General features: G+C 37.7%; 1 protein-coding gene across 2 annotated transcripts in view; it reads left to right on the top strand.

The window, feature by feature from the left end:
* DNAH12 (dynein axonemal heavy chain 12) overlaps positions 1-24,595 on the top strand; it is a 211,252-nt gene that overhangs the window by 126,020 nt on the left and 60,637 nt on the right. For both annotated transcript variants that reach the window (XM_053898581.1, XM_053898580.1), the window contains 10 exons: positions 6,461-6,594; positions 8,362-8,524; positions 9,263-9,343; positions 9,943-10,123; positions 11,372-11,499; positions 13,538-13,627; positions 14,220-14,360; positions 16,228-16,469; positions 17,529-17,676; positions 18,226-18,371. In XM_053898581.1, coding sequence (XP_053754556.1) covers positions 6,461-6,594; positions 8,362-8,524; positions 9,263-9,343; positions 9,943-10,123; positions 11,372-11,499; positions 13,538-13,627; positions 14,220-14,360; positions 16,228-16,469; positions 17,529-17,676; positions 18,226-18,371 — 1,454 coding nt within the window. The remainder of the gene's footprint in view (positions 1-6,460; positions 6,595-8,361; positions 8,525-9,262; positions 9,344-9,942; positions 10,124-11,371; positions 11,500-13,537; positions 13,628-14,219; positions 14,361-16,227; positions 16,470-17,528; positions 17,677-18,225; positions 18,372-24,595) is intronic.

Below are 24,595 nucleotides of genomic sequence, written 5' to 3'. Positions count from 1 at the left end.
AACTATGAAAATGAAATACATAGAGGAGGAGTGGTAACCAAAAGAATGTATTACACACACACACACACACACGTATATATGTCTAAAAAGATATATAGGTAGATCTATATCTGTTGATATTGATATCTATATCTATCTATACATGTATTTATTATGAGTAACTGGCTCACATGATTATGGAGGCTGACAAGTTTGAACATCTGCAGCCAGCAAGCTGGAGACCCAAGAGAACTAATGGTGTAAGTTCCAGTCTGAAGGCCAGCAGGCTTGAGACCCAGGAAGAGCCAATGTTTCCATTGGAGTCCAAAGGCAGGAAAAAACTGAAGGCAGTCGGGCAGAAGGAGTTCCCCTTATTCTGGGGGGTGTAGGAATGTTCAGTATTTTTATTATCTTCAGACCTTCAATTGATTAGATGAGATCCATTCACATGAGGGAGGGTAGTCTGCTTTACTTAGTCTATTAATTTGAATATTAAACTCATCCTAAAGCACACTTCATAGAAATATCCAGTGTAATGTTTGACCAGATATCTGGGCACCTGGTGGCCCATAGTAAAATTGACACTTAAAACTAACCATCACAAGGGTATAGTAAGTGCAAAGGTAGAACAGTGAGGCGGACATGTCTCATTTGGGCAAATGCATATAGTTTGGTACAGGTGACTGGCACTGAGGATAGCAGGAGTTAAGCTGGAGCTTTGAGTTGGTGCCAAGTCATATGGAATTTGTGAATGTGCCTAGGAATTTGGTTTTGCACCAAAGACATTATGGGGGCATTAACATATATTTAGCTAACATATTTAGAGGAAGAAAATCCAAATACTTGGAGGCTATATGGGATGGTTTGGAATAGGGCAAAACAAGATACAGGAAGACCAACTGAGTGGCCATTTCAGTCAAGCCAGCAGCAAATGATGAAGGCTGCCACTTCACTTAACCTTAAGGCAGGTTGTCACTGCCTGTGTAAGACCATAAAGTACTTATGCTCTTGAGAATAGTAGCTCATGCACCGGGTGTTGTATGGAAACCAGCTTGATAATAAATTATGTTAAAAAAAATAATAGTAGCTCATGGTATCTTCTATTTAATTGTTTTATGCCCAAAAGAATGTGGACTGTAGATTGACCCTGGATAATTTATTTTATTTAATTAATTAATTAATTAATTTTAAATGTTTATATTTATTTTTGAGACAGAGCATGAGCAGGGGAGGGACAGAAAGAGAGGGAGGCACAGAATGTGAAGCAGGCTCCAGGCTCTGAGCTGTCAGCACAGAGCCCGACGTGGGGCTTGAACTCATCAACTGCAATATCATGACCTGAGCTGAAGTTGGACACTCAACCAACTGAGCCACCAGGTATCCTGGATAATTTCTTTTAAAAATAAATTTCTTTGGGGGCGCCTGAGTTGCTCAGTTGGTTAAGCGTCCAACTTCGGCTCAGGTCATGATCTCATAGTTTATGAGTTCAAGCTCCGCGTTGGGCTCTGTGCTGACAGTTCAGAGCCTGGAGCCTGCTTCAGATTCTGTGTCTTCCTCTCTCTCTGCCCCTCCCCACTCATGCTCTGGCTCTATGTCTTAAAAATAAATAAAACATTAAAAAAGTTAAAGTTTCTTTCAGCATGTGGGTGGTTCAGTTGGTTGAGTGTCCAACTTCGGCTCAGGTCATGATCTCAGGGCCTGTGGGTTCCAGCCCTGTGTTGGGCTCTGTGCTGACAGCTCAGAGCCCGGAGCCTGACTCAGATTGTGTCTCCCTCTCTCTGCCCCTCCCCCATATGTGCTCTGTCTCTGTCTGTCTCTCTCTCAAAAATAAACATTAAAATAATTAAAAATAAATTTCTGGTGCTAATTTGTTTTATTCTCTTTTACCTATTTATCAGTTGCAAAACTAGTTCTGCCTTGTTTTTTAAAATATTTTTTGTGGGCACCTGGGTGGCTCAGTCGGTTGGGCGTCCAACTTCGGCTCAGGTCATGATCTCACGGTCCGTGAGTTCGAGCCCCGCATCGGGCTCTGGGCTGACAGCTCAGAGCCTGGAGCCTGTTTCAGATTCTGTGTCTCCCTCTCTCTCTGACCCTCACCTGCTCATGCTCTGTCTCTATCTGTCTCAAAAATAAATAAATGTTAAAAAAAAATTTTTTTTTTAATATATTTTTTAATGTTTATTCAGTTTTGAGAGACAGAGCACAAGTGGGGGAGGGGCAGAACGAGAGAAAGACACAGAATCCAAAGCAGTCTCCAGGCTCTGAGCTATCAGCACAGAGCCCAATGCGGGGCTTGAACCCCAGTCCAGGAGATCATTCATGACCTGAGCCAAAGCTGGATGCTTAACCGACTGAGCCACCCAGGCACCCCAACTAGTTTTTCCCTTTTGAGGACTGTACATATGTTCAGCTAGTGGATATTTTAGTGTTTACACAATAATAAAAGTTGTGTGAAACAATTTTGATTTATGTAAACTGTATCTTAATATTATATCCATTAAGCAGCCAAAAACCAACCCAACTCTGTCCAACCATAAATTTTTCTTTCGTGAAATCTTATAAGGATAGTTGGCTACTTCTGAATATCTTTGTCATAACCATAGACTTTGTATTCTATTATAAGCGATTCATAGCTGTTGAGAAAATTTTTTTAAAAGAGGGAGCTGGGAGTTGCAAATAGATAAGGGAATTTAGGTGGATAACAGAGGAATAAAGGTTTTGCAGTGAAACAGTGGGGGATAGAGGATCTGTGTCACAATGATGCTAATGGCATTGTCTGGGGCCGGGGTCTGTGAAGTTCAGGAAGTGAGTATAAACCACTATGTGTCCCATAGCTCAGGACAGCATTGAATTTTTGGCTAGATCTTTTTTTTTTTTTTTGAGAGAGAGCACACAAATGGGGGGAAGGAACAGAGAGAGAAGGGGAGAGAGAATCCCAAACAGAGGCTCGAACTCACAAAGCATGAGATCATGGCCTGAGCCAAAAATCAAGAGGCAGACGCTTAGCCAACTGAGGCACCCAGGAGCCCTGGCTAGATCTTTAGTCTCAAAGTAGCATGTGTACTTACCAGGGGTACCAAAGAAATTCAGATGATAAGGGAAGGAATTACTGGAATATTCATTCATTTTTGTATGAAATATTTTATATGGATTAAGAGTCTACTCCTACTCAGTTTGTATGTCAGATGACCATATGTCATAGATAGTATGTAAGGTGCCCTGAGGGATCCCTGTGATAAACTGAAAATTGAAGATGTAATATAATGAAGATCTAAATGGATTTAAGAAAATGGCATAAACCAGCGTGAGCTAGCTTGAGTTCTGTGTCAGCCACATCTTGAGGCAAAAGCAGTGACTACTTAACAAGATCTGACAAGATATTGGTTAGAACAAATTTAAAAAGGCTGTTTAAAATATGGATTTATACTGACTGTTTAAACAACAAATCTTATCCCCAGGGCGTATCATACCTTGCAATATTAGCTCATGATGTTTTCCTGTCAGTAGCCATTTTCTACCCACTCTATCCTTGTCTATAGAATTCTGATTTTGTCTGGAAAATCACCCTCCATGTAGTCATGTATCACAGGGATTGATTTCTGGCTCGTCCAAGTCATTTTTGGTGCTCTCATGCCTCCTACTGTTGATTGGTTTATACATGAGCCTATTCATGACCTACTCCTTGCCAATGGATCCTGAATTCAAGTCTGTTGGGAAGCTTTGGGGATTAGCGTAAGAAAAGTATAACTCTTCACTATAAGAAGTGTTACATGGTAGGAAAAGGGCCTTTTCTATCTCTCAAACTTGTTGTTTGAGGATGTAATGTCCATAGCTGCAACAGTCCTCTTGCCACCAAGATGGGGCAAGCCCAAGCATAAAACAAAGTGCATGGACAATGGTAGAGCAAAAGGCTGGAAAGAACTGGATCCTTGATATGACTGAGCTTCTAAATTAAGCAGCTCTGGAAGTACTCTACTTCTAGACTTCTTATTATATACAATGATACATTCCCTTTGAAGACACAGTAAGACTGGTTTCTGTCACTGTGGCCATAAATATTCTAACTAGTACAGATACTTATTAAACTTTCATGATTAGCAGGATAATTTAAAAAAAAGCACCCAGAACACAAAGATAAACCTTTGTAATGTTTTCAGTGATGTATGACTCCTATGACATTCACTTACTCTGGCATTTTACAAAAATTCACTGATCTCTATAATCTTTAGAAGCCTCTTTGAAAAATTTGTTAGTATAACATGAATACAATCTGTTAGTAAACTTGCATATACTGGCAGTGTGTGTTTAAAACTTTTTTTACTAATGGTGTACTAGGTCAAAAAAGTTTGAATTTCACTAGAATGGAGGGCCAGACACTGAGAAAAATTGACCTTAAAATGAATATTGTCTGACACAAAGGAAAATAATTACAAGCATCTTGTTGAATCTAAATGAAATTTGGAAAATACTCTAATGAGCAAGTAAAAATTAATTGCTCATTTAGCATAAATTATTTCATCGAATAATATTTGGAATCATTGACAGGTGCTGTCTTAGGTACTGAAGATAATGTCAGGGAGAAAAAGTCCTTTCATGGATTTTACATTTTAGTGGTCAGGGGAAACAGACAATGAACAAATGGACAAAAAAATTTATGTTGTGTACTTTTAAGTGCTAAGAAGAAAACTCAGGACCAGGAAGAGAGAAATGAGGAAAGGAGTGGTGTTTTACAATGAGTGCTCTGGGAAGACCTTCCTAATAAGTTGGCCTTTCTGCAGAGATATGACGGAGAACCACATCAAGGTCTAGGTGAGGAGGGTTCTAGTCAGAGGGAATAGCAAAACCCAAGGCCCAGACGCAGGAACACAGGTGGCATGTTCCAGGAAAAGCAGAGGAATCCTTTCACTGAGGCCGGGAAGTCTGGAGAAGAAGCAAATTTGGGGGGAAGAAAATCAAAAGTTCAGCTCTGGAAGTCATAACAGGAATTATGATGGACTGCTAATAACAGAAACCCAAACTAAACGTATGAAGTTTTTCTCTCTCATAGAAAAAAATCTGAAGGTAAGAAGACTGGGCTTTTATGGCTTGACAAAGTCATCAGAATCTAAGGTTCTTTCTTCTTTACTATCCTTAACATGTGGTTTCTACCCTCAAATTCATCTTATGGTCTAAGGTGGCTGCTGGAGCTCCAACTTCCACATCTGTGTCCCAGGAAAGAAATAGAATAATAGAAGGTTAGGGCAAAACCGACACACTTTACACCTGTCAGAAAGGCTAAAATTAACAACACAGGAAACAACAGATGTTAGTGAGGATGGGGATAAAGGGGAACTCTCTTACACTGTTGGTGGGAATGCAAACAAGTGCAGCCACTCTGGAAAACAGTATGGAGGTTCCTCAAAAAGTTAGAAATAGAACTACCCTATAATCCAGTAATTGTACTTACTAGGTATTTTCCCAAAGGATACAAAAATACTGATTTGAAGGGGTGCATGCACCCCAATGTTTATAGCAGCATTATCTACAATAGTCAAAGCATGGAAGCAGCCCAAGTGTACATTGACTGATGATTGGATAAAGAAGCTGTGGTACATATACACAATGGAATATTACTCAGCCATCAAAAAGGATGACATCTGCCATTTGCAATGACACGGATGGAGCTGGAGAGTATTATGCTAAGTGAAATAAGAGAAAAACAAATACCATAAAATTTCATTCATATGAATTTTAAGAAACAAATGAGCACAGGGGAAAAAAAGAGACAAACCAAGAAACAGACTCTTAATTATAGGGAACAAACATGGTTATTAGAGGGGAGGTGGGGGGGGGAATGGGTGAAATAGGCAATGGGGATTAAGGGGTGCACTTGTGATGAGCACTGGGTGTTGTATGGAAGTGTTAAATCACTACATTGTACGCCTGAAGCTAATGTTACACTGTACGTTAACTAATTGGAATTTAAATAAAAACCTTTTTAAAAAGGGATACATACCAGCTCTAACCCTTTAAAGAGCCTTTCCTGAGGTTCCCACCCAACAACTGCTTATATGCCTTAATCTGCTCTGAATTGCAGGGGAATCTAGGCAATGTGGTCTTTTAGCTGGGCCTATTGCCATCTAGAATAAAATTGGAGTCCTTAGGAAAAAGAGCTGATAGGTATTAGGTGGGCAACTAGCAGCCTCTGCCATTGTCATGCTAACTTTGGGATGTCTACTAGATGTCCAAATGGAAGAGTTAGGAAAGCAGTGTAATGTATTCTTGTTATGTAAAATACCATTGACGCTTCCTTTATATTTGCTCTTTAGTTATAAACTCTTTCATAGATTTAGTTGTGACCTCAGTCCACCTAATTCTATTTTTCCAATTAAGGTTTTAATTTTCTTAACCCCAAATTCTTTTAATCCAGGAAGACATTTACATAGTTGGAGTGGGACTACCCATCTTAAATGTCTTAAGTTTTTCTTTTTCTTATTTTTAGCCATGGCCTGAAGATGCCCTTGAACTTGTAGCTATGAAATTCTTAGAAACGTTGGAGCTTACTGAGGTTGAAAGACGAGAGATAGTTCCAATCTGCAAACACTTTCACACTACCATTATGGATCTTTCAGAAAGGTTAATATTAATAAATTTTAAAATGACAATAATGCCTTATATTTTAACATGTCTCTCTCTGTGAAAAGCTCAAAATTTCAATAGGATTTCTATGTCTTCTAAACATTTCTGATCATTTAATTAAGATCTCAGTTTGCAATAGAATAGAAAACTACTTAATCTAGGTTTAAGGAAAAGGGGAGAATTTATTATAAAGATACAAGGGTATCTCACAAAGCTTAGGAAAAGGAATACAGCTGGATCACAGATATACTGGAAACAAGAGTTAGAAAGTCATCCTAAACCCAGAAATACCTTTTCTTTGTTTCTCATCCTATTTTCCCTCCCTTTTCTGATTCTTTCTCTTTGTAGACTGTATTTTCCTTCTTTTTCTTTTTTTTTTTTTGCATTTATTTGACTTTTTTCCAGTTTTATTGACATTATTGACATAACATTATATAAATTTAACAGGTACAGCCTAATGATTTGATATATGTATATAATGTGAAATTATTACTACAATAAGTTTAGTTAACATTCTTCTCAATTTTTTCTTGTGATGAGAACTTTTAAAATCTACTCTCTTAGCAAGTTTCAAACACATAATACAGTATTGTTAACCATAGTTACCATAGGGCACATGACATCCCCATTGTAATTGGAAGTTTGTATCTTTTGACCACATTCATCCATTTCCCCCACCCCCTACCCTCTGCCTCTGGAACCACTAGTTTATTCTCCATGTCTATGAGTTCTAGTTCTCCTCCTCCTCCTCCTCTTCCTCCTCCTTCTTCTTCTTTAGGTTCCACATATAAATATATAAATGAGATCATATGTATTTGGCAGACTGAGTTTTCTACATCTCCTTGCATGTGGAGGAAATTGTCTGCCTCTTGATTCTCAAGTTTACTTCTTGCAATTCCACCAACAGGCAGGCAGATTGGCTGTTTCCAGCTCCCTGTTCTAAATTTATCCCAAAATGTGATAAGCCTCATTTGTGTCCAGTGCCCAACCCTAGTCTAATCAGCTGTGGTTAAAGTGGCAGGTTTCAGAGAACAAACATTGCTGATGGAGCACTGGATGGAAGTTTTCAGAAAAGGGAAGAGGGGTGGTGGGCTGTGGATAACTCAGAAGTATCTATTTCATCTCTGTTCATCTCTGACACCCTCATTTCAAAAGTATGTAAAGCCAAGCGCTCATAGTATATTGCCTATCCAGAATCATACAGCCTCGTGGCATGGTTGGATTGGATGGGTGCACCAAGCAGTGGGCTCTACTCTGTGTACTTGCCATGAAACAATGTTGCTTCCATTGTTTCCATGTGTTATGTGTAGTAGTTTTACGCTTCTGGCCATACTCCACTCAGCCAAAGTGACAACACTTTGTGCAAGGAATGGGGACTCGTCCTTGCTATCCTATCTGCAACACCTCTCCCTATGACACTTCCCTACCTTACACAGTATCTTGATTCCCTTACAGTGCTAGTTCCTCCTAGCTTATGACACATATAAAAAGGCCTGTATCTTTCTTGTTCTTGCTCACCTTTGATACCCATCTTTGGTGATTTGTGCTTTTTAAATACATCATTGCTATTTGATATTTTGCAGATAAGAAATCAGGGCATGCTTATGTGGAGAATTCTTAGAATGTTATAAAGTTTAAGAACTCAGCAGCTTCTGAATGAAAACCTTTATTCTTATAGGTTTGTTGTTGATGCTTTGTTGAATGCACTTCTTACTCTGTGCAGCTCATTACTTTGGAGTAAGATATGTTATCTGTCTCTCTTAGGTTCTTGCAGCAGTTAGGACGGCATAACTATGTTACTGCTACTTCTTACCTCGAACTTATTGCCTCATTTCGACAGCTTTTGACTAAGAGGCGACAAGCTGTCATGGAAGCAAAACAGCGATATGTGAATGGGCTTGACAAATTAGCTTTTGCCGAGTCTCAGGTAAATTTGATGAGCTGCTCACAACGGTAATATATAATTATAATTTTTCATTGGGAAATATAAGAAATGATAAATAACAAAGAGTTACAATTTATCAAGAATACATTATGTGCCAGGCATTGTGTTATGTGCCTCACACACATTCCTTCAGTTATTCCTCATAACCACTCAGTGAGGTAGACACTAATGATCCTCATTTTACAAACGAGTTAAAGTCAGTTTTAGAGAAATTCACTAAGTTTCCCAGACTCAAATACAGACTTAAATAGTCCTGTTTTATTCTTAATTTTTTGGCATTTGGAGAGAATACAGGGAGTCTGAGTTTCCTTTTTTTATTGTAATATAAAGTTTTATTAAATATACGATTTTTTAAAATAAGTCAAGTGCTAGTAATACTTACTAGCATTAGTTCACTGCAAGCAATACAGGTTTGGGTGATTCATATGCACTGTATACCATGCATCATATAATAGGGACACTCCACCCTGCCACCTTTTTTCTATCTGCATTTCTTCCATGACAACCGCATTCTCTCACAGCTCTGTCATATACATGAGGAAGATAAAGTCTCTTGTGAAGAAAACTGGCATGGCTTTGTTTATCATATAAATAAGTGAGGGAAAAAGTTAAGGTTCACTGGCCCTAATGCTGTATGATACGCTTTATGTTTCAATTTTTTGTGGTTAGCTTCCGTAGCTCTTGTAGCTATGAAAACTTAATGACAAATTGTCTGTTTAGGTTGGAGAAATGAAAATGGAGCTTGTTCAATTACAGCCCAAATTGGAAGAAGCTAAAATTGAAAATGCACATATGATGCAGGTAGAGTATCCTGAGTTTTTAATTTTTTATTTATTTTTAATGTTTATTTTTTGAGAGAGAGAGAGAGAGAGACAGAGCACGAGCAGGGGAGGAGCAGAGAGGGAGGGAGACTCAGAATCTGAAGCAGGCTCCAGACTCTGAGCTGTCAGCACAGAGCCCAATGCAGGACTCGAACCCACGAACCGTGAGATCATGACCTGAGCTGAAGTCAGACACTTAACCGACGAAGCCACCCAGGTGTCCCTATTGTGAGTTTTTAAAAATTGATGTCAGATGACAATTGAAATGTGTAAAATTAGCCTTGAAAATATGCCTTAATTTTTTGACACTACACCACTAGATCTTAGGGGCCTTACCCTTTTCTACTGCCTGGCTATCTTCTGGAGTCCCACATGAGTTCTGTTGATTTTGAAAGGAAGCGGGAAGCCCATTATCCCATTAGGTCCCATGTATTCGCATTTCTCCTCATTCTATCCTGGGACCTCCTGCCCTTCAACATGATATGTTGAATTCCCTAATCTCCAAACATTCTTTTGCCTTTAGGAAGGAGAAAGCAATAGGATGTTGGAGGAATTGTCTTTGTTTTTTTCTTTCTTTAGATTATTGAGATAGAGTCTGCACAAGTGGAAGCAAAAAGAAAGTTTGTGAAATTAGATGAAGAGATAGCCAGTGGCAAGGCTGAGGAAGCCCAAGCTCTGAAAAACGAGTGTGAGAGTGACCTGGCTGAGGCAATTCCAGCCTTGGAAGCAGCCCTGTCTGCCCTGGATACACTCAAGGCAAGTATTTGAATTCACTACCTTGCGTTTCATCGACAAACTAGGTCACAGGTCCCTGTTTCATTAGGTGTGGCTCTGTTCCGGTGGGTGGCACTTCACTCTAGATGGCCACGAGCATTAATTTAAGTAACTGTTTATCACTGTGTGCCAAGGACTCTTAGCACTCCATCCTCTGAAACTCAGAGGATTCATGATGCCTTCAAACCTCGCCGATTAATATCATTGATATTAGGTTCCCTTTTCACTGAGAGTCTGTAGCCTTGTACTGTTCCTGGTATCAGGCTATATGAGTTAGGTTGCAGTTGCAGGGTAGAGAACTGTCTCTATTTAATACAAGCAGACAGGGATTCCTTAAAGGATTCCTTAGAGAATTCTGTAAATGGATTACACAAGTATTGGAAGAGCTGAAGAAAGAGATCCAAGGCTGAACTGCCAGGAATGACTCCCAAAGACAAACTGAAATGGCCTACCAGAGGAACGATCCTTCTGAGTCAGAAGCCTGCAGAGCCATACTCCAGAGCCTCTACTGTAATCTCTATCAGCAAACGAGGTGCCTCACACCCTGCCCATTGACCTGTTTATTTAGTCAGAACTCTGGTATCATTCAGGTGATCTATGGCAGAATCCAATGACCACCCACAGCTCCAGTTTATGAGGAACTAAGATATATATAGTTGTTAGCTTTCCAGCAATGCAAAGAATGTCAGAAGGATATTGGAATGGATGATATGTATGTGGATCTATTGTGTCTGTCATAACAATATATGTCTTTTTAGAAAACAAGTTTAAATTAGGGTCTACCTCTACTTCAGTTTTTTGGTAAAACTAATATATAAGCAAATATAGAATTAAGTCTTTATCTAACTTAGTGTTCTTAACCTGGGCTCAGTGTATGGGCTTGTTATATGATTGTATGCAAATTTTTTGTATACGTGCAAAAATATTTCTGGAGGCTTCATAGGTGTCAATATTCTCATGAGGATCTATGAACTCCCAAACATTTGAGAACCATTGGTCTTAATCTGTGTTGAATTTAAATTCTCTTTTATTAATTATTTTATAATTATGCAAAGCCAAAACCAGTTATAATTTCAAATGAAAATGCTATGTTCTAACATAATTGTTGGAAATTACGGTAAATCAATTAATTTCCAACATAATTGATGTTATTCTCCAACATTATTTTTTTAAATTCTCGTTACTTAAAAATAAAGTACTCTGAGGGTACTCTGTTCTCTTTCAATTTAGCCAGCTGACATTACAATTGTGAAATCAATGAAGAACCCTCCGTCTGGTGTTAAATTAGTTATGGCTGCTATCTGTGTCATGAAAGATATAAAACCAGAAAAAATTTCAGATCCTTCAGGAACTGGAGGCAAGGTAATAACTAGACACAAATCTAAATCATATTCATGATTATACATAACACCTTGCAGTAACTATTGTCAAATTAAATGTCAACAGTATCCAGTTCAGGAAAGAAACCTCGTTTTCCAGATTGGACAGATTCAGAAGAAAGTATGGAAAACACTATCTGCATGTATTCCAGGGTAAAGCGAAGGCAGTACAGCCTCAGAAAAATGTGCTTCCAATTGCTTCTGTTTCTTTTTCTGTCTGTGCAGCGTTACCTGCTATCACAGGGTGGGATTAAATAAACACTGAGATTTGTGAGATGTTTCCAGCTAAGATTCTCAGGAACTTTCTCTATAACCACATAGGTGTTATTTCAGAGCATTCAAACAATTCTGCTGAGTTAAGCAATATAGTGAAGTTGTTCAAAGCATGTGTTCTACAACCAGAATGTCTGTATTCAAAAATCCTGTCCTGCCAGCCATGTGACCTTGGGCAAGATACTTAATTAACCTTTGTGTAATTATTATAGTACATAATTATTATAGTACCTGCTGGAGGATTATTATAGTACCTGCTGCACAAAGTTAATGTGAGGATTCGATTACACATATGGATAGATACATACAGATTATAATACAGGTAGATACATATAGATTATACATATAGATAATATAAAGTTCTTATGTATAAAGCCTTATAAACAATAAGTTTGCAATAGATGTTAGCTGGGTTTTTTTAATGTTTTTATTTTTGAGAGAGTATGAGTGGGGGAGTGGCAGAGAGAGAGGAAGACACAGAATCTGAAGCAGGCTCCAGGCTCTGAGCGGTCAGCACAGAGCCCGACATGGGGCTTGAACTCACGGACTGTGAGATCTTGACCTGAGCCGAAGTCAGACACTTAACCGACTGAGCCACCCAGGCACCCCATATGTTAGCTGTTGTTATTATGATTATTAGTCAAGGTTATAGCCCTTAAAAAGGAAGGCATAACATCCATCCTAAACTAAATCTATGGACTTATTTTCTTTTCAGGCTTATTTATAGTACCTAGGTTTCAATTCCTGAATTGGGGAATTGGGATGTGTGTGTACATGCATAAATAAATAGCTTCTTACTTTCCCAAGTTATTCTCATTTATATACACACTTACAACCCTACCTATCAGGATTCTGGAATTAGGAAAAAGGATGGTGAGCTACTTACTTAACATCTTTGCCAGCACAAGCACTATGTGCTTTATCCTAGAACTGGCGGAGTGATGTGTAATCTTTTCCTTCTTACTCTTCTTTATCTCACTTGGGGAGCCTAGGTGGGTGAGGCAGTCATCTATAAGAAAAATGTTTGCTACCTGTCTTAGTCCATTTGGGCTGCTCTTACAAATTACCATACACTGGGGTGGCTTATATTTACTTCTCGTAGTTCTGGAGGCTGGGAATTCTGAGACCAAGGCTCCAGTAGATTCAGTGTCTGATGGAAGGCCCACTTTCTGCTTTATAGATGGTTTGCTTTTCACATGGCAGAAGTAGGAGGGAGCTTTCTGAGGAATCTTTTATAAGGACACTAACCCCATTCGTGACCTAATCACCTCCCCACAATCCCACCTCCAAATACCATCACGCTGGGGATTATGTTTCAACATACGAATTTTGATGGGGGAGGACACAATTGTCAGTCAATAGCACTACTTTTCTGGTTTGAAAGAATCAAGAGTAAAGGAAAACAAAACTGGAAATAAAAAAAATACATTTTCTTATATGAAATTCTGATGGTGTTTATGCTAGTTGCTTTTACATTTCCTAAAGAGAAATAATTGCATCATTTGCCCTTTAAATGTTCACTTTTTTATAATAAATTCAATGTATAAATACATGTTCATATTTTAAATGTTTGATATGTTCAATATGTTCTTGGAGAGAGGAGTCTCTTTATTTCCAAAGAGATGTAAGTTGATATTTTGAAAGCGTATGGTTTCTCTGGATAATACAGCTTAAACTTCAAGAAGAAAAATTTATATTGAGCATCTTTAATTGTACATTTAATACGTTTCCATAAATTTTATTTATAGATATTAGATTACTGGGGACCTAGCAAAAGGCTTCTGGGAGATATGAATTTCTTAAGAGAGTTGAGAGAATATGACAAGGACAACATTCCAGTGAGTTTCATTGATTTTTTTGTATAACTTTGCCAAGATGTATAAGATCTTTAACATTATGCAATGTTATATAAAACATAAGAGGATGGTCCATATTTAAGATTAAAAGAATGAAGGAATTATTGACTTTCTTATGAATTCTCATAATGCATAAAACTGCTGCTTCAGACCATTGAAAGTCATTTAATAAGTTACTATTTTAGTGTATTATTAACATGAAACAAGTCTCTGTCTTCTTAGAATAGTTTAATAAATCTGAAACACAAGTGTATGTGAGATAAAAAAGTATAGTGCACTTTTCCATCCAAACTTGTATTTATTTATGTCTAATTATTCTTTTCTCCTTTTTCCATATATCTTTCCAATCTCCAAAAGTCTTAACTTTTTTTAGAGGAAACATCTTGCCTCGATGTCTATAATCTTGCATATTTTGCTCACAAATATGACTTGTGTTTCTGCTACAATACTTGACCTTGGTTTTTAAAGACAACATAACTTTCTTACACAATTTTTTGCTGTGCATGATTATTTTTTCATCTTATGATTGTATGATACATGTTGAAATTTTAAGATCTAAATGCTTGCTGTATAGGTGACTGTTATGCAGAAGATACGTGGCGAGTACCTAACAAACCCTGAATTTGACCCTTCTAAGATTGCGAAAGCTTCTTCTGCTGCTGAGGGTCTGTGTAAGTGGATCATGGCTATGGAAGTGTATGACAGAGTTGCAAAGGTATTTTGAGGATCAGTACATTCATTTTGTATTGAAATATTCCCAGAAATTAAAATCTATGCCTATATTGACAAGTTAAGAAGTTTCTAGAAATGATACCAGCAAGAATTTGTCTTGCTACAGCACAAACACCAGATGTTAAGTATCTAGTAGATGAAGAGAATACTTGTGTGTGACATAACCTTGCCAGGGCTAGTGTGAGTGGTAGCACTGTGGGAACAGGGGTGAATTGGCCAGACTGACCTATAGCTATAGAGACTTAGGGCATAAAAGAATTAGAGTTTCAGGAGCAAAGAAAACAAAACATCAAGGGCAAAGTGGCAGATTAAAAAGCTGATTCAAGGGGTCAAAAGTAGGAAGATGCAGTAAAGTTAAGAGGTAGAGCATGGAAAGTTGCCCTGAAGCAATGGCATGCATTGATAGGGAAACTTTTATGGAGAATGGTTAAAAGCACTTTGTAACTTTGGCTAGCAAAGGGCCAGGGAAACACTGGCCTTGCCCTCTGTAGCTTGCAGAATTCTACTGAGGGAAGCAGGAAATACAAATAAAATGTCAGGGAAAAATACATGGTAGCAAGTGTTTAGAATAACCTCAGAGTATAGAATAAATGATCAAGCTGTCACAATTTAGAAACATACACATGTGCCTGTGGAGAGGTAGGGATTTTGATTGTTAGTTTCAGGGGAGTAGACTTGTCAAAGGAAAAGAAATTAGTTTTATCTGGGATATTCTTCATTGAGCATCATGGGGAGAGGTCCCCATTGCAAATTTTGAACTCTCAACCTAACTCATCTCCACCCATCTCCCAAGGCATGTGGAATAAGGCAGAGAAGCCAAGGCATTTACACTACACTGCCATTTCAGTTCTGATGCAGCTGTCCCATGTTGTTAGGGAAGGGTTGGAGGGAGATATTCAGGAAGGTCTCCTCTGGAGTCAAAAGTAGAAAGTGGAGCTGCCTGCTTTCTCTCTATTTATTTAACACATTCCGGGATTTCAGCCCAAAGGAGAGAAAACAGGACATTTGGTGTCTGATCCCTGCCTCCTCCCTCCCTCTTTGCCATCAGCTTTGTTCATGGCAATGAACCAGAAGATACAGAACTTCCTTCTTTCAAACTGGCATATAGTCTTTTTGGTCATCTTCTAAATTCTTTTTCCCCATGGTTTAAAATACACTCCACGATCAAGTTGGCCAAACCCCATTCTTGATATACTAATGAGCATAATAGGATAAGAACCTTAGAAAATCCCCTTTCTCTCAATAAAGTGTGGCTTTTCAAGACTTGTTGAGGAAAAGTTTGTTTTGGTAGTGAAACTGAACATCAAGGCTTGCTTTCTCTTTGTACCTGTTATCATAGTCTTAATCCCTCCAAGGCAAATGTATGCCTCAGCCAACTGGAAAAAAGACTACAGACTTGAAAATGCCCCCCCCCACACACACACAGAGGCATATTTATATATTTTAAATATTTATAATCTCCGTTACATGTGTTTTCCTGTGTTTTTGGCAACAGTTGAATGGCAACTTCTCATTCTTTTGAGACATTTTGCTACGTATTGTACTGGTTTCACTACATATTCTAACATATTGTTGGTCCAGAATAATTCATCTATTTTATAGATGATCATTTGCTAGTCCAGAATGATTTATATGTTTTATATGACATATAAATATATTTTACTTTATTTGGGTAAAAAATACATAAGATTTAAGGCAAAATGCTTATTTTGCATAATTTATTATTATAAGTAACAAATGTATTTCTAATAATAATTAATCAACTTTTAACCCGTAGTATCTGTAAAGGGTTATTTAGGTGTCTGTTTTACATAGCACACATCGTGCCTACATGCATTGTTCCCAAACAGGTAGTAGCTCCTAAGAAAGCCCGCTTAGCAGAAGCTCAGAAGTCCCTAGCTGAGACCATGGAGCTTTTGAATCAGAAGAGAGCAGAACTGGCAGAAGTAGAACATCATGTGGAAAATTTACAAAGAACATTTATGGAGAAAACTGAGGAAAAGGCTCGTTTAGAAGATCAGGTGGAACTCTGCGCTAAGAAACTAGAAAGAGCCTCAAAACTAATTGGAGGACTGGGTGGAGAAAAATCAAGGTCAGATTTCTGCGCACTTGAACAGTATTTTAGAAAGTCAGGCATGTATATGTTACTTTCTTTGGGTATTTATTATGATTACTGATTTGTAAATGGCTGGTTTAGAATGTGGGGCATTCTACAAGGCACTTGGCCAGGCTTCTCCAAACAATATATTAATGTCAAGGATGGTGTTTGCAACTTCTTTCTAAATGCTTTTTTTTAAATTAGCAAAATAAGGTTTGCTAGATTAAAAATGATCACTTTTAATCTAAGTGGTGAGTATATGGGTCATCATTATATAATTTTTTTCCGATCTTATGTGTGTTCAAACTTTATTATAATATGTTTGTAGTAGACATATGGCTCACTTTCTTGAAATTTATTTCAAAGAAGATATAACTGGATTGATCTAACTAAACCAGTTAGCTTTATTCTAATCTATTTATTCGTACTGACCAGCCAACTATCTCACTTATTAATTCTATATGTTGAATGAATTGCGTGATAGGTAATAGGCCTTTGACAGTATTTTGTAGTGCAGATTAGGTGGTTTTGAAATGCACTTTTTTACTGTAAAGCTTCATTAAACGGAAAAAAAAAAAAACAACCTTAACAATAGTATGCCACTTAAACAATAGTATACCTAAACAATAGTATACAACTTAAATGTATTTTTTGGTAATGAATTACAAATGTTTTTGTGTTTTACAGACTAACAATAAATACTGAAACAAATAACAGGGCTTCTAGACCAAATCATCCCGGAGAAAATTATTAGACAAAATGCTGGCCTGTTTTTATTTTTGTTCTTGTTTATTCTGAAGGGTCAAGTTCTGCAAGAAATGCCTAGTAATCTAATAATGAAAGGTGGATTGTCATTCATATTGCGTAGATATGGATTATAGCATTGTCAGAACTAGAAGGAACCTAGCCTCCTCATTTTGTAGAGATAAGCAAAAGTCCAACATTTCATGACTTTTTGTTATAGAGTTTGGACTAGAAGCCCCTTACCCTTTCAAATGCTGTCTTCCATCATTCTCTATAGTGAGGCTGTTTTGCCTTTGGTTGATCTCACAGATGGTCTCAAGCTGCAGATGACCTTCAGGTGATATATGAAAATTTGACTGGTGACGTCTTAGTATCAGCAGGAGTAATAGCCTATCTTGGTGCTTTCACTTCTGGCTTTCGACAAACATGTACAGAAGATTGGAGTATGTTGTGCAAGGTAGTGGTTTCATATTTCATGAGTTTCTTTTTGAACATGCAAAGTATGTGTTGGGGTATCGTGGAGAAAAAGATGGTAATAAAAATGAAGAAGGGAAGAATTGCTGGAAGTATGGGGTCTTGTTCTTTGCTTCTTGTTTGATCAGTAAAATGCTTTCATTGTCCAACTTGCAGCTTTTTCTATTTTTTAGAGTCATTAAATAATATCTAATGACAAATCAATAATTTTTTTTAAACTGAGTTGAATCCTCAGCATCTTTTTTTTTTTTTAAGTTTATTTATTTTTGAGACAGAGAGAGACAGAGCATGAACGGGGGAGGGGCAGAGAGAGAGAGGGAGACACAGAATCGGAAACAGGCTCCAGGCTCTGAGCCATCAGCCCAGAGCTCGACGCGGGGCTCGAACTCACGGACCGCAAGATCGTGACCTGAGCTGAAGTCGGACGCTTAACCGACTGAGCCACCCAGGCGCCCCGACAAATCAATAATTTTAAAAATATTTCAACCAGCAAGAATAAAGGAAACATTAGATATTTGTTTATTTCTTACAGAAGAAAAGAATTCCATGTTCAGAGGAGTTCTCATTGAGTAAGACTCTGGGTGATCCAGTAAAAATTAGAGCCTGGAACATAGCTGGACTGCCAACAGATACTTTCTCAATAGATAATGGAGTGATTGTTAATAACTCCAGGCGTTGGTAAGGAGCATAAAGTATTTTTCAATGATTTTATTTGAAAGTAATTAAACATGGAGAAAAGTTGACAGGATTTTAAAGTAAGTACCTACATAACTGCCACCTCCTAGATTCTACAATTGACAGTTTATTATTCTTGCTGCTTTATCACATGTTTATCTATCACTCCATCCATCCTCCAACTCATCCTGTTTCTACCTTTCAACATAAGTTGCAGATACGGTTATACTCCCCCCCTACCCCGAATGCTTCAGCATGCATATCATTAACTTAAGTTGTTTTTGTTTGTTTTTCTTTCTTTTTTTTAATGTTTATTTATTTTGAGAAAGAGAGAAACAGAGAGAGTGGGGGAGGAACAGAGAGAGAGGGAGAGAGAGAATTCCAAGCAGGCTCCATGTGGAGTTCAGTGCAGAACCCAATGCAGGGTTCGCTCCCACAATTGTGAGATCATGACCTGAGCCGAAATCAAGAGTAAGACACTTAACCGACTGAGCCACCCAGGTCCCCCATTTTTTTTTTTTTGAGGTAAAATTTATGTACAATGGAATACACAAGACTTAAGTATACCATTCAATGAGTTCCAACAAAAATGTACACTTGGTACAGATACAGCACATGACTAACATCCAGGAAGTTCTCTTATGTCCCTTCCCAGTAAATCTCCACTCTCACTCCACAGTAGGAAATTATTCTGATTATCTTTCACCACAGGCTAGTTTTGCCTGTTCTAGAACTTCATATAAACAGAACATACTGTAGGTACTCTTGTGTAAGGCTTCTTCCACAAAGCATAACATTCCTATTTTTTTTGTTACTGAGTAATATTCCATCATATGACTATATCACCATGCATTCTCCTGTTGATGGACACCTTGGCTCTTTGGAGTTTTGGCTATTAAATGTATTTATTTTTACTGGGCATTTCTACCTGTTTTTAAGATACAATAACTTGATAATTTGTGCCACTTCGTGGATATCTTTTTTCAACTGCTATCATTGATAGTGTAATAACTATATCAACTTTTCAAATGGTTTTATTATCCTTTTATTTATCTCACTTTGAAAAACTTGAACAAGAATTCATATCTGAGAATTCATTTCCTATAAATGATTATTTATTCATGTTATCATCTCACTTTTAGTCTTTTCATGGGACTATATCTCAAACATACTGTGATAAATACTGTTAAGCTCTTATATTCATGAGGTACTGCTGTAAGTGTCCTGTATTCTCACAAATTCCTATGAATTGACATTATTATTATTCAATCTTACAGATGAGAAATTGAGGCCCAGAGTGATTTAATAATTTGAAATTTAGTAAGATAACTGAACTAGTAAATGGTGGAGCCAGAATTTTAACCCAGACAATTTAACTTCCAAATCCTTGTTCTTGATTACTATGTTAAGTGAAATGTGGGATAGGATATCACATTTACTGCCTTTAAAACTGTAAGGGAAATTTCAGTCATCTTGTGGAATATGAGGTATACGTATAAGGAAATCTTACATTGTGAAAGTCTGAGTTACTGTTTGTTATATTCTTTGGAAACCCTACTAGATACTTCAAGACATCTAAGTCTGCTTTACGTTGACAGTATTGTTTTAACAAAATAAGGATGTGAGTGATCATTTTTTTGGTGTTTATCCACTCAAAGTTTACTTGGGCATGAACATCCTTAGGTTGAAACTTCTAGACAAATTAGTAAATGTATTATAAGCTGAGAAAGTATAGTTATTAAAAACATGTGTTCTCTGGCAGAGCAGGGAAAATTCTACTTAACAGAATATTAGACCCCAAGTCTTTATAGTTCTGTTTTAGAACTCTTTTCAATGCATGAGTGGTTATTCAGATTTTTTAAATTGTAATTCAGAAAATGCTGTTGGTATATCTATGTCTTAATTGAAATTCAAGGAAACTAGAGATTTCGGGGTTGTATGTAAATTGAGGAAAACAATCTGTCATTTTCTGGCAGAAAGTTGACTTTTCTAATAAAGTAATTTTCTAATGGAGTTACCCTTTTTACCTGTTATTTGCAGAATAGCTGGTCATGGATTGGGTACTTTTAAAGGATTAATCTCCTTCCTCATAGCTCAGACTTTGCTTCTTGCCACTTGAGCCCAGTATAGTCATCTATGGCTGTCACCCTTGATGTCATCAATATAAGTGGCCACAGAGGCTTTTTTCCTGCATCGAGAGAGAAAGAGAGAGAGAGAGAGAGAGAGAGAGATAGAGAGAGAGAGAGAGTTCATCTTGGTATTCTTTCTGAAGTTCTCTGAGTTTCTCAGATCTATTTCATTTTCTTTTTGAGTTTCAGTCTAGGTAACTTCTATAAAACTGTCTGGTTCTGCTGAGTCACTACATACAGCCCATGAAAGGAAATATTTAGATTTGACATCATATTTGTTTATTTCTAGTGTTTCCATTTAACTCTTTCTTATAATTTCATCTCTCTGATGAAGATCTTCTCTTTAGGCTTGTTATCCACCTTTTCCAGTAACTCTTTTACATTTTAATCACAGTTATTGTTAAATTTCTTGTCTAATATTTCCAACATTTATGTCCTCTGTGAGTCTGTTTCTGTTAATTTCTTTGTCTCCTGAGAATGTTTAGACATTTTTTTACCTGCTTATTTAAGTATCTCATAATATTTGCTTGAATGCCAGATATCATGGGTCTAACAATGGGGACTGAGCTAAACAGTATTAACTACTGGAGATGAGCATTCCTCTTTTTCTACCATGACATTAGTACAGAGATTTGAGTCAGCCTAATCATGAGATGCGCTGGGTTTGGGTTTTGTTGCTCAGATAAAGTTCAGAAGACCAAAAACTTTAAATTAATCTAGCCATGGGTCGATGCTTAGAATGAGGGTTAGAGTTCTGGAGTGTTTTTAATCTGTGTTAGTTTTGTCTTCAGCTTTCATCTGTTTGTGAATGCCCATGGCACAGAATGTGTGCCTCTACATTTTTGCTTTTTCCCTGGAGGTGGATTGCTGTTCTTTTGTGTACCATGTTGGGTTGTTATGGGGCAAAGTGGGAGTTCTCTGTAATTTTGATTCTTACTCGGTCTTAGAAAATCCTTGTTCATGTGGGCCTTCAAGGGTAGGACTTTTTCACCTTTCTGTCCCTCCTTCCTATGACAGCTGAATTCTGGCATGAAATATAGACCAATGGTTACAGATTCTCAGGGGACTTTTTCCCAGCTGGAGGTAAAACTGGACTAAAAACACTACCTTCCTGTCTCCTTATGCATAGATTTTTTTCTGTGATTTCACTAAGCCTTTTATGGGTTTAAGCTTAATACATGGGTCTCGGTTCTAGCTTCCTGCCATATATGGACTCAAGGACCCCCTTGTTTATTAGAACTGACAGTCTCCCCAAGGCTAGCTGTCATTTCAGCTCCCATACATATTATTCTGGAATTCAGTTTTGCCTGTGTTTCTGTGTTTTTCCCTGTGTATGTTTATGTATTATGTATGTATGTCACCTATGTATTTTTCAAATGCCCTATTTTATCTACCAGTACTAGGTAGCAGGAGGATTTTTTTTTATTATTTAGCCACTCACTCAGTGAGAACTATGGTTTATAATTAATCCTTATTGTGCTTGTTCATGATTTCTAGAGGTTTATCTGTTTATAATATTGTGCAGTGGTCACAGCAGTACAGATTCCAGTGTCGGGATAGGCGAATTCAAATTTTCCCCTGTCACTTTCTGTCTTGAGATTTTGGTAACTTACTTGACCTCTCAATGCCTTAGGTGCCCCTCCTGTAAATGGGGATAATAATAACTCCTACCTCATAGAAATGTTGTGAGAAAGTGCGCAGTACAAATAAGTATTCAATAAATATTAATTTTTAAAACTAATTATCATCTTCAAATTCCTCATTTTAGTGTCTATACCTCAAAATCTGACTTTGCTTACTTTTTAACCACAGTGAAAATACTTTGCTGCTTTATTAACACATCGTTCTGGCTACTTAACAGCAATGCTTTTATTTGCCCCAAATTACTTCCTCTGTCAGAAGCATAGATGGATAATGCTTTTTAATTCAGACTGCCCAAAGATCTCAAATGTAGGCTAGCATACTGTCATACCTACAGTAAGGTATGCTTGAAATACAAATGCTATGGCAAGGTCTTGTCTCTCTGGATACAGCTCAGTTTTCCACTTATGTATGTAATACATAAGAGTGTATTAAGTTGGAATTGGATTCCTGGTGTTTTTTAAAAAACTTTTTAAATGTTTGTTTATTTTTGAGACAGCATGAGCAGGGGAGGGGCAAAGAGAGAGGGAGACACAGAATCCAAAGCAGGCTCCAGGCTCTGAGCTGTCAGCACAGAGCCCAATGCTGGGCTCGAACTCACAGAATATGAGATACTGACCTGAGCCTAAGTCAGACGCTTAGCCAACTGAGCAACGCAGGCACCCCGGATTTCTTTTTTTTTTTTTAATTTTTTTTTTTTAACGTTTATTTATTTTGAGACAGAGAGAGACAAAGCATGAACGGGGGAGGGTCAGAGAGAGGGAGACACAGAATCTGAAACAGGCTCCAGGCTCTGAGCTGTCAGCACCGAGCCTGACGCGGGGCTCGAACTCACGGACCGTGAGATCATGACCTGAGCCGAAGTCGGCCGCCCAACCGACTGAGCCACCCAGGCGCCCCACCCCGGATTTCTTTTATAATAAACAACAATCTCTACTGTATTACCAAGAACATTAATTTATGTATTAACAAAAACGTTGATTAGTATTAAGTGTTAATTTATAAAAATTGTTACTTATTGAAAGGGAGTCAACAATACTATATTTTTCCAATGATAAGGATATATAAAAATGAAAACCAATTCCTTCAAACAGGACCTTGAAAAGTACTAAGAGCATCTAGTCCATTTTTAAGCAGTTGTATGCTGGGGTGCCTGGGTGGCTCAGTTGGTTAAGCGTCCAACTTTGGCTCAGGTCATGATCGCACACTCTGTGAGTTCGAGCCCCGTGTCGGCTCTGTGCTGACAGCTCAGAGCTTGGAGCCTGCTTCAGATTCTGTGTTTCCCCCCTCACTTGCCCCTCCCCTCTCTCTGCCTCTCCCCTCTCTCTGCCCCTCCCCTCTCTCTGCCCCTCTCCTCATGCTCTCTCTTGCTCTTAAAAATAAGTAAACATAAAAAAAATTTTTAAGCAGTTGTATGCAAAATAACTTTCTCGTTTCCAGAACACTTTTCCACTATTTGCTGTGATAGCAAAAGTAAATTTTAACTAGTATCTGGACCTTTTTGTATTTTTAATAGGATTTCAGCACAATTTGAGCTGGGAATGAAAACAACCAGTCAGCTAATAATTGGATTGTTCTGTCTTTTTTTTTCTTTTTCAAGTTTTTATTTAAATTCAGTTAGTTAACATACAGTGTAATATTAGTTTCAGGTATAGGATTTGGCGATTCCTTACTTACATACAACACCTAATGCTCATCACAACAAATGCCCTCCTTAATCCTCATCACCTATTTAACCCTCCACTCAGCTCCCCTCCAGTAACCCTCAGTTCGTTTTCTATAGTTAAGAATCTGTTTCTTGGTTTGTCTCTCTTTGTTTTCCCCCATCTGTTTTTTTTCTTAAATTCCACTTATGAGTGAAATCATATAGTATTTGTCTTTCTCTGACTTATTTTGCTTAGCATAATATACTCTAACTCTATCCATGTCATTGCAAATGGCAAGATTTCATTCTTTTTGATGGCTGAGTAGTATTCCACATCTTCTTTATCCATTCATGAGTCAATGGACATTTGGGCTCTTTCTTTCTTTTTATTTTTATTTTTATTTTTTTTATTTATTTTTTATTTTTTTAATATATGAAATTTACTGTCAAATTGGTTTCCATACAACACCCAGTGCTCATCCCAAAAGGTGCCCTCCTCAATACCCATCACCCACCCTACCTTCCCTCCCACCCCCCATCAACCCTCAGTTTGTTCTCAGTTTTTAACAGTCTCTTATGCTTTGGCTCTCTCCCACTCTAACCTCTTTTTTTTTTTTTTTTCCTTCCCCTCCCCCATGGGTTTCTGTTACGTTTCTCAGGATCCACATAAGAGGGAAACCATATGGTATCTGTCTTTCTCTGTATGGCTTATTTCACTTAGCATCACACTCTCCAGATCCATCCACGTTGCTACAAAAGGCCATATTTCATTTTTTATCATTGCCACGTAGTATTCCATTGTGTATATAAAC

Source organism: Panthera pardus, unplaced genomic scaffold, assembly GCF_024362965.1.
Source record: "Panthera pardus isolate Hobbes unplaced genomic scaffold, ASM2436296v1 HiC_scaffold_8, whole genome shotgun sequence".
In the NCBI taxonomy this organism is placed as follows: domain Eukaryota; kingdom Metazoa; phylum Chordata; class Mammalia; order Carnivora; family Felidae; genus Panthera; species Panthera pardus.
The sequence above is the reverse complement of the archived record's forward strand: the minus strand, read 5'-3'. Positions and strand labels throughout refer to the sequence as shown.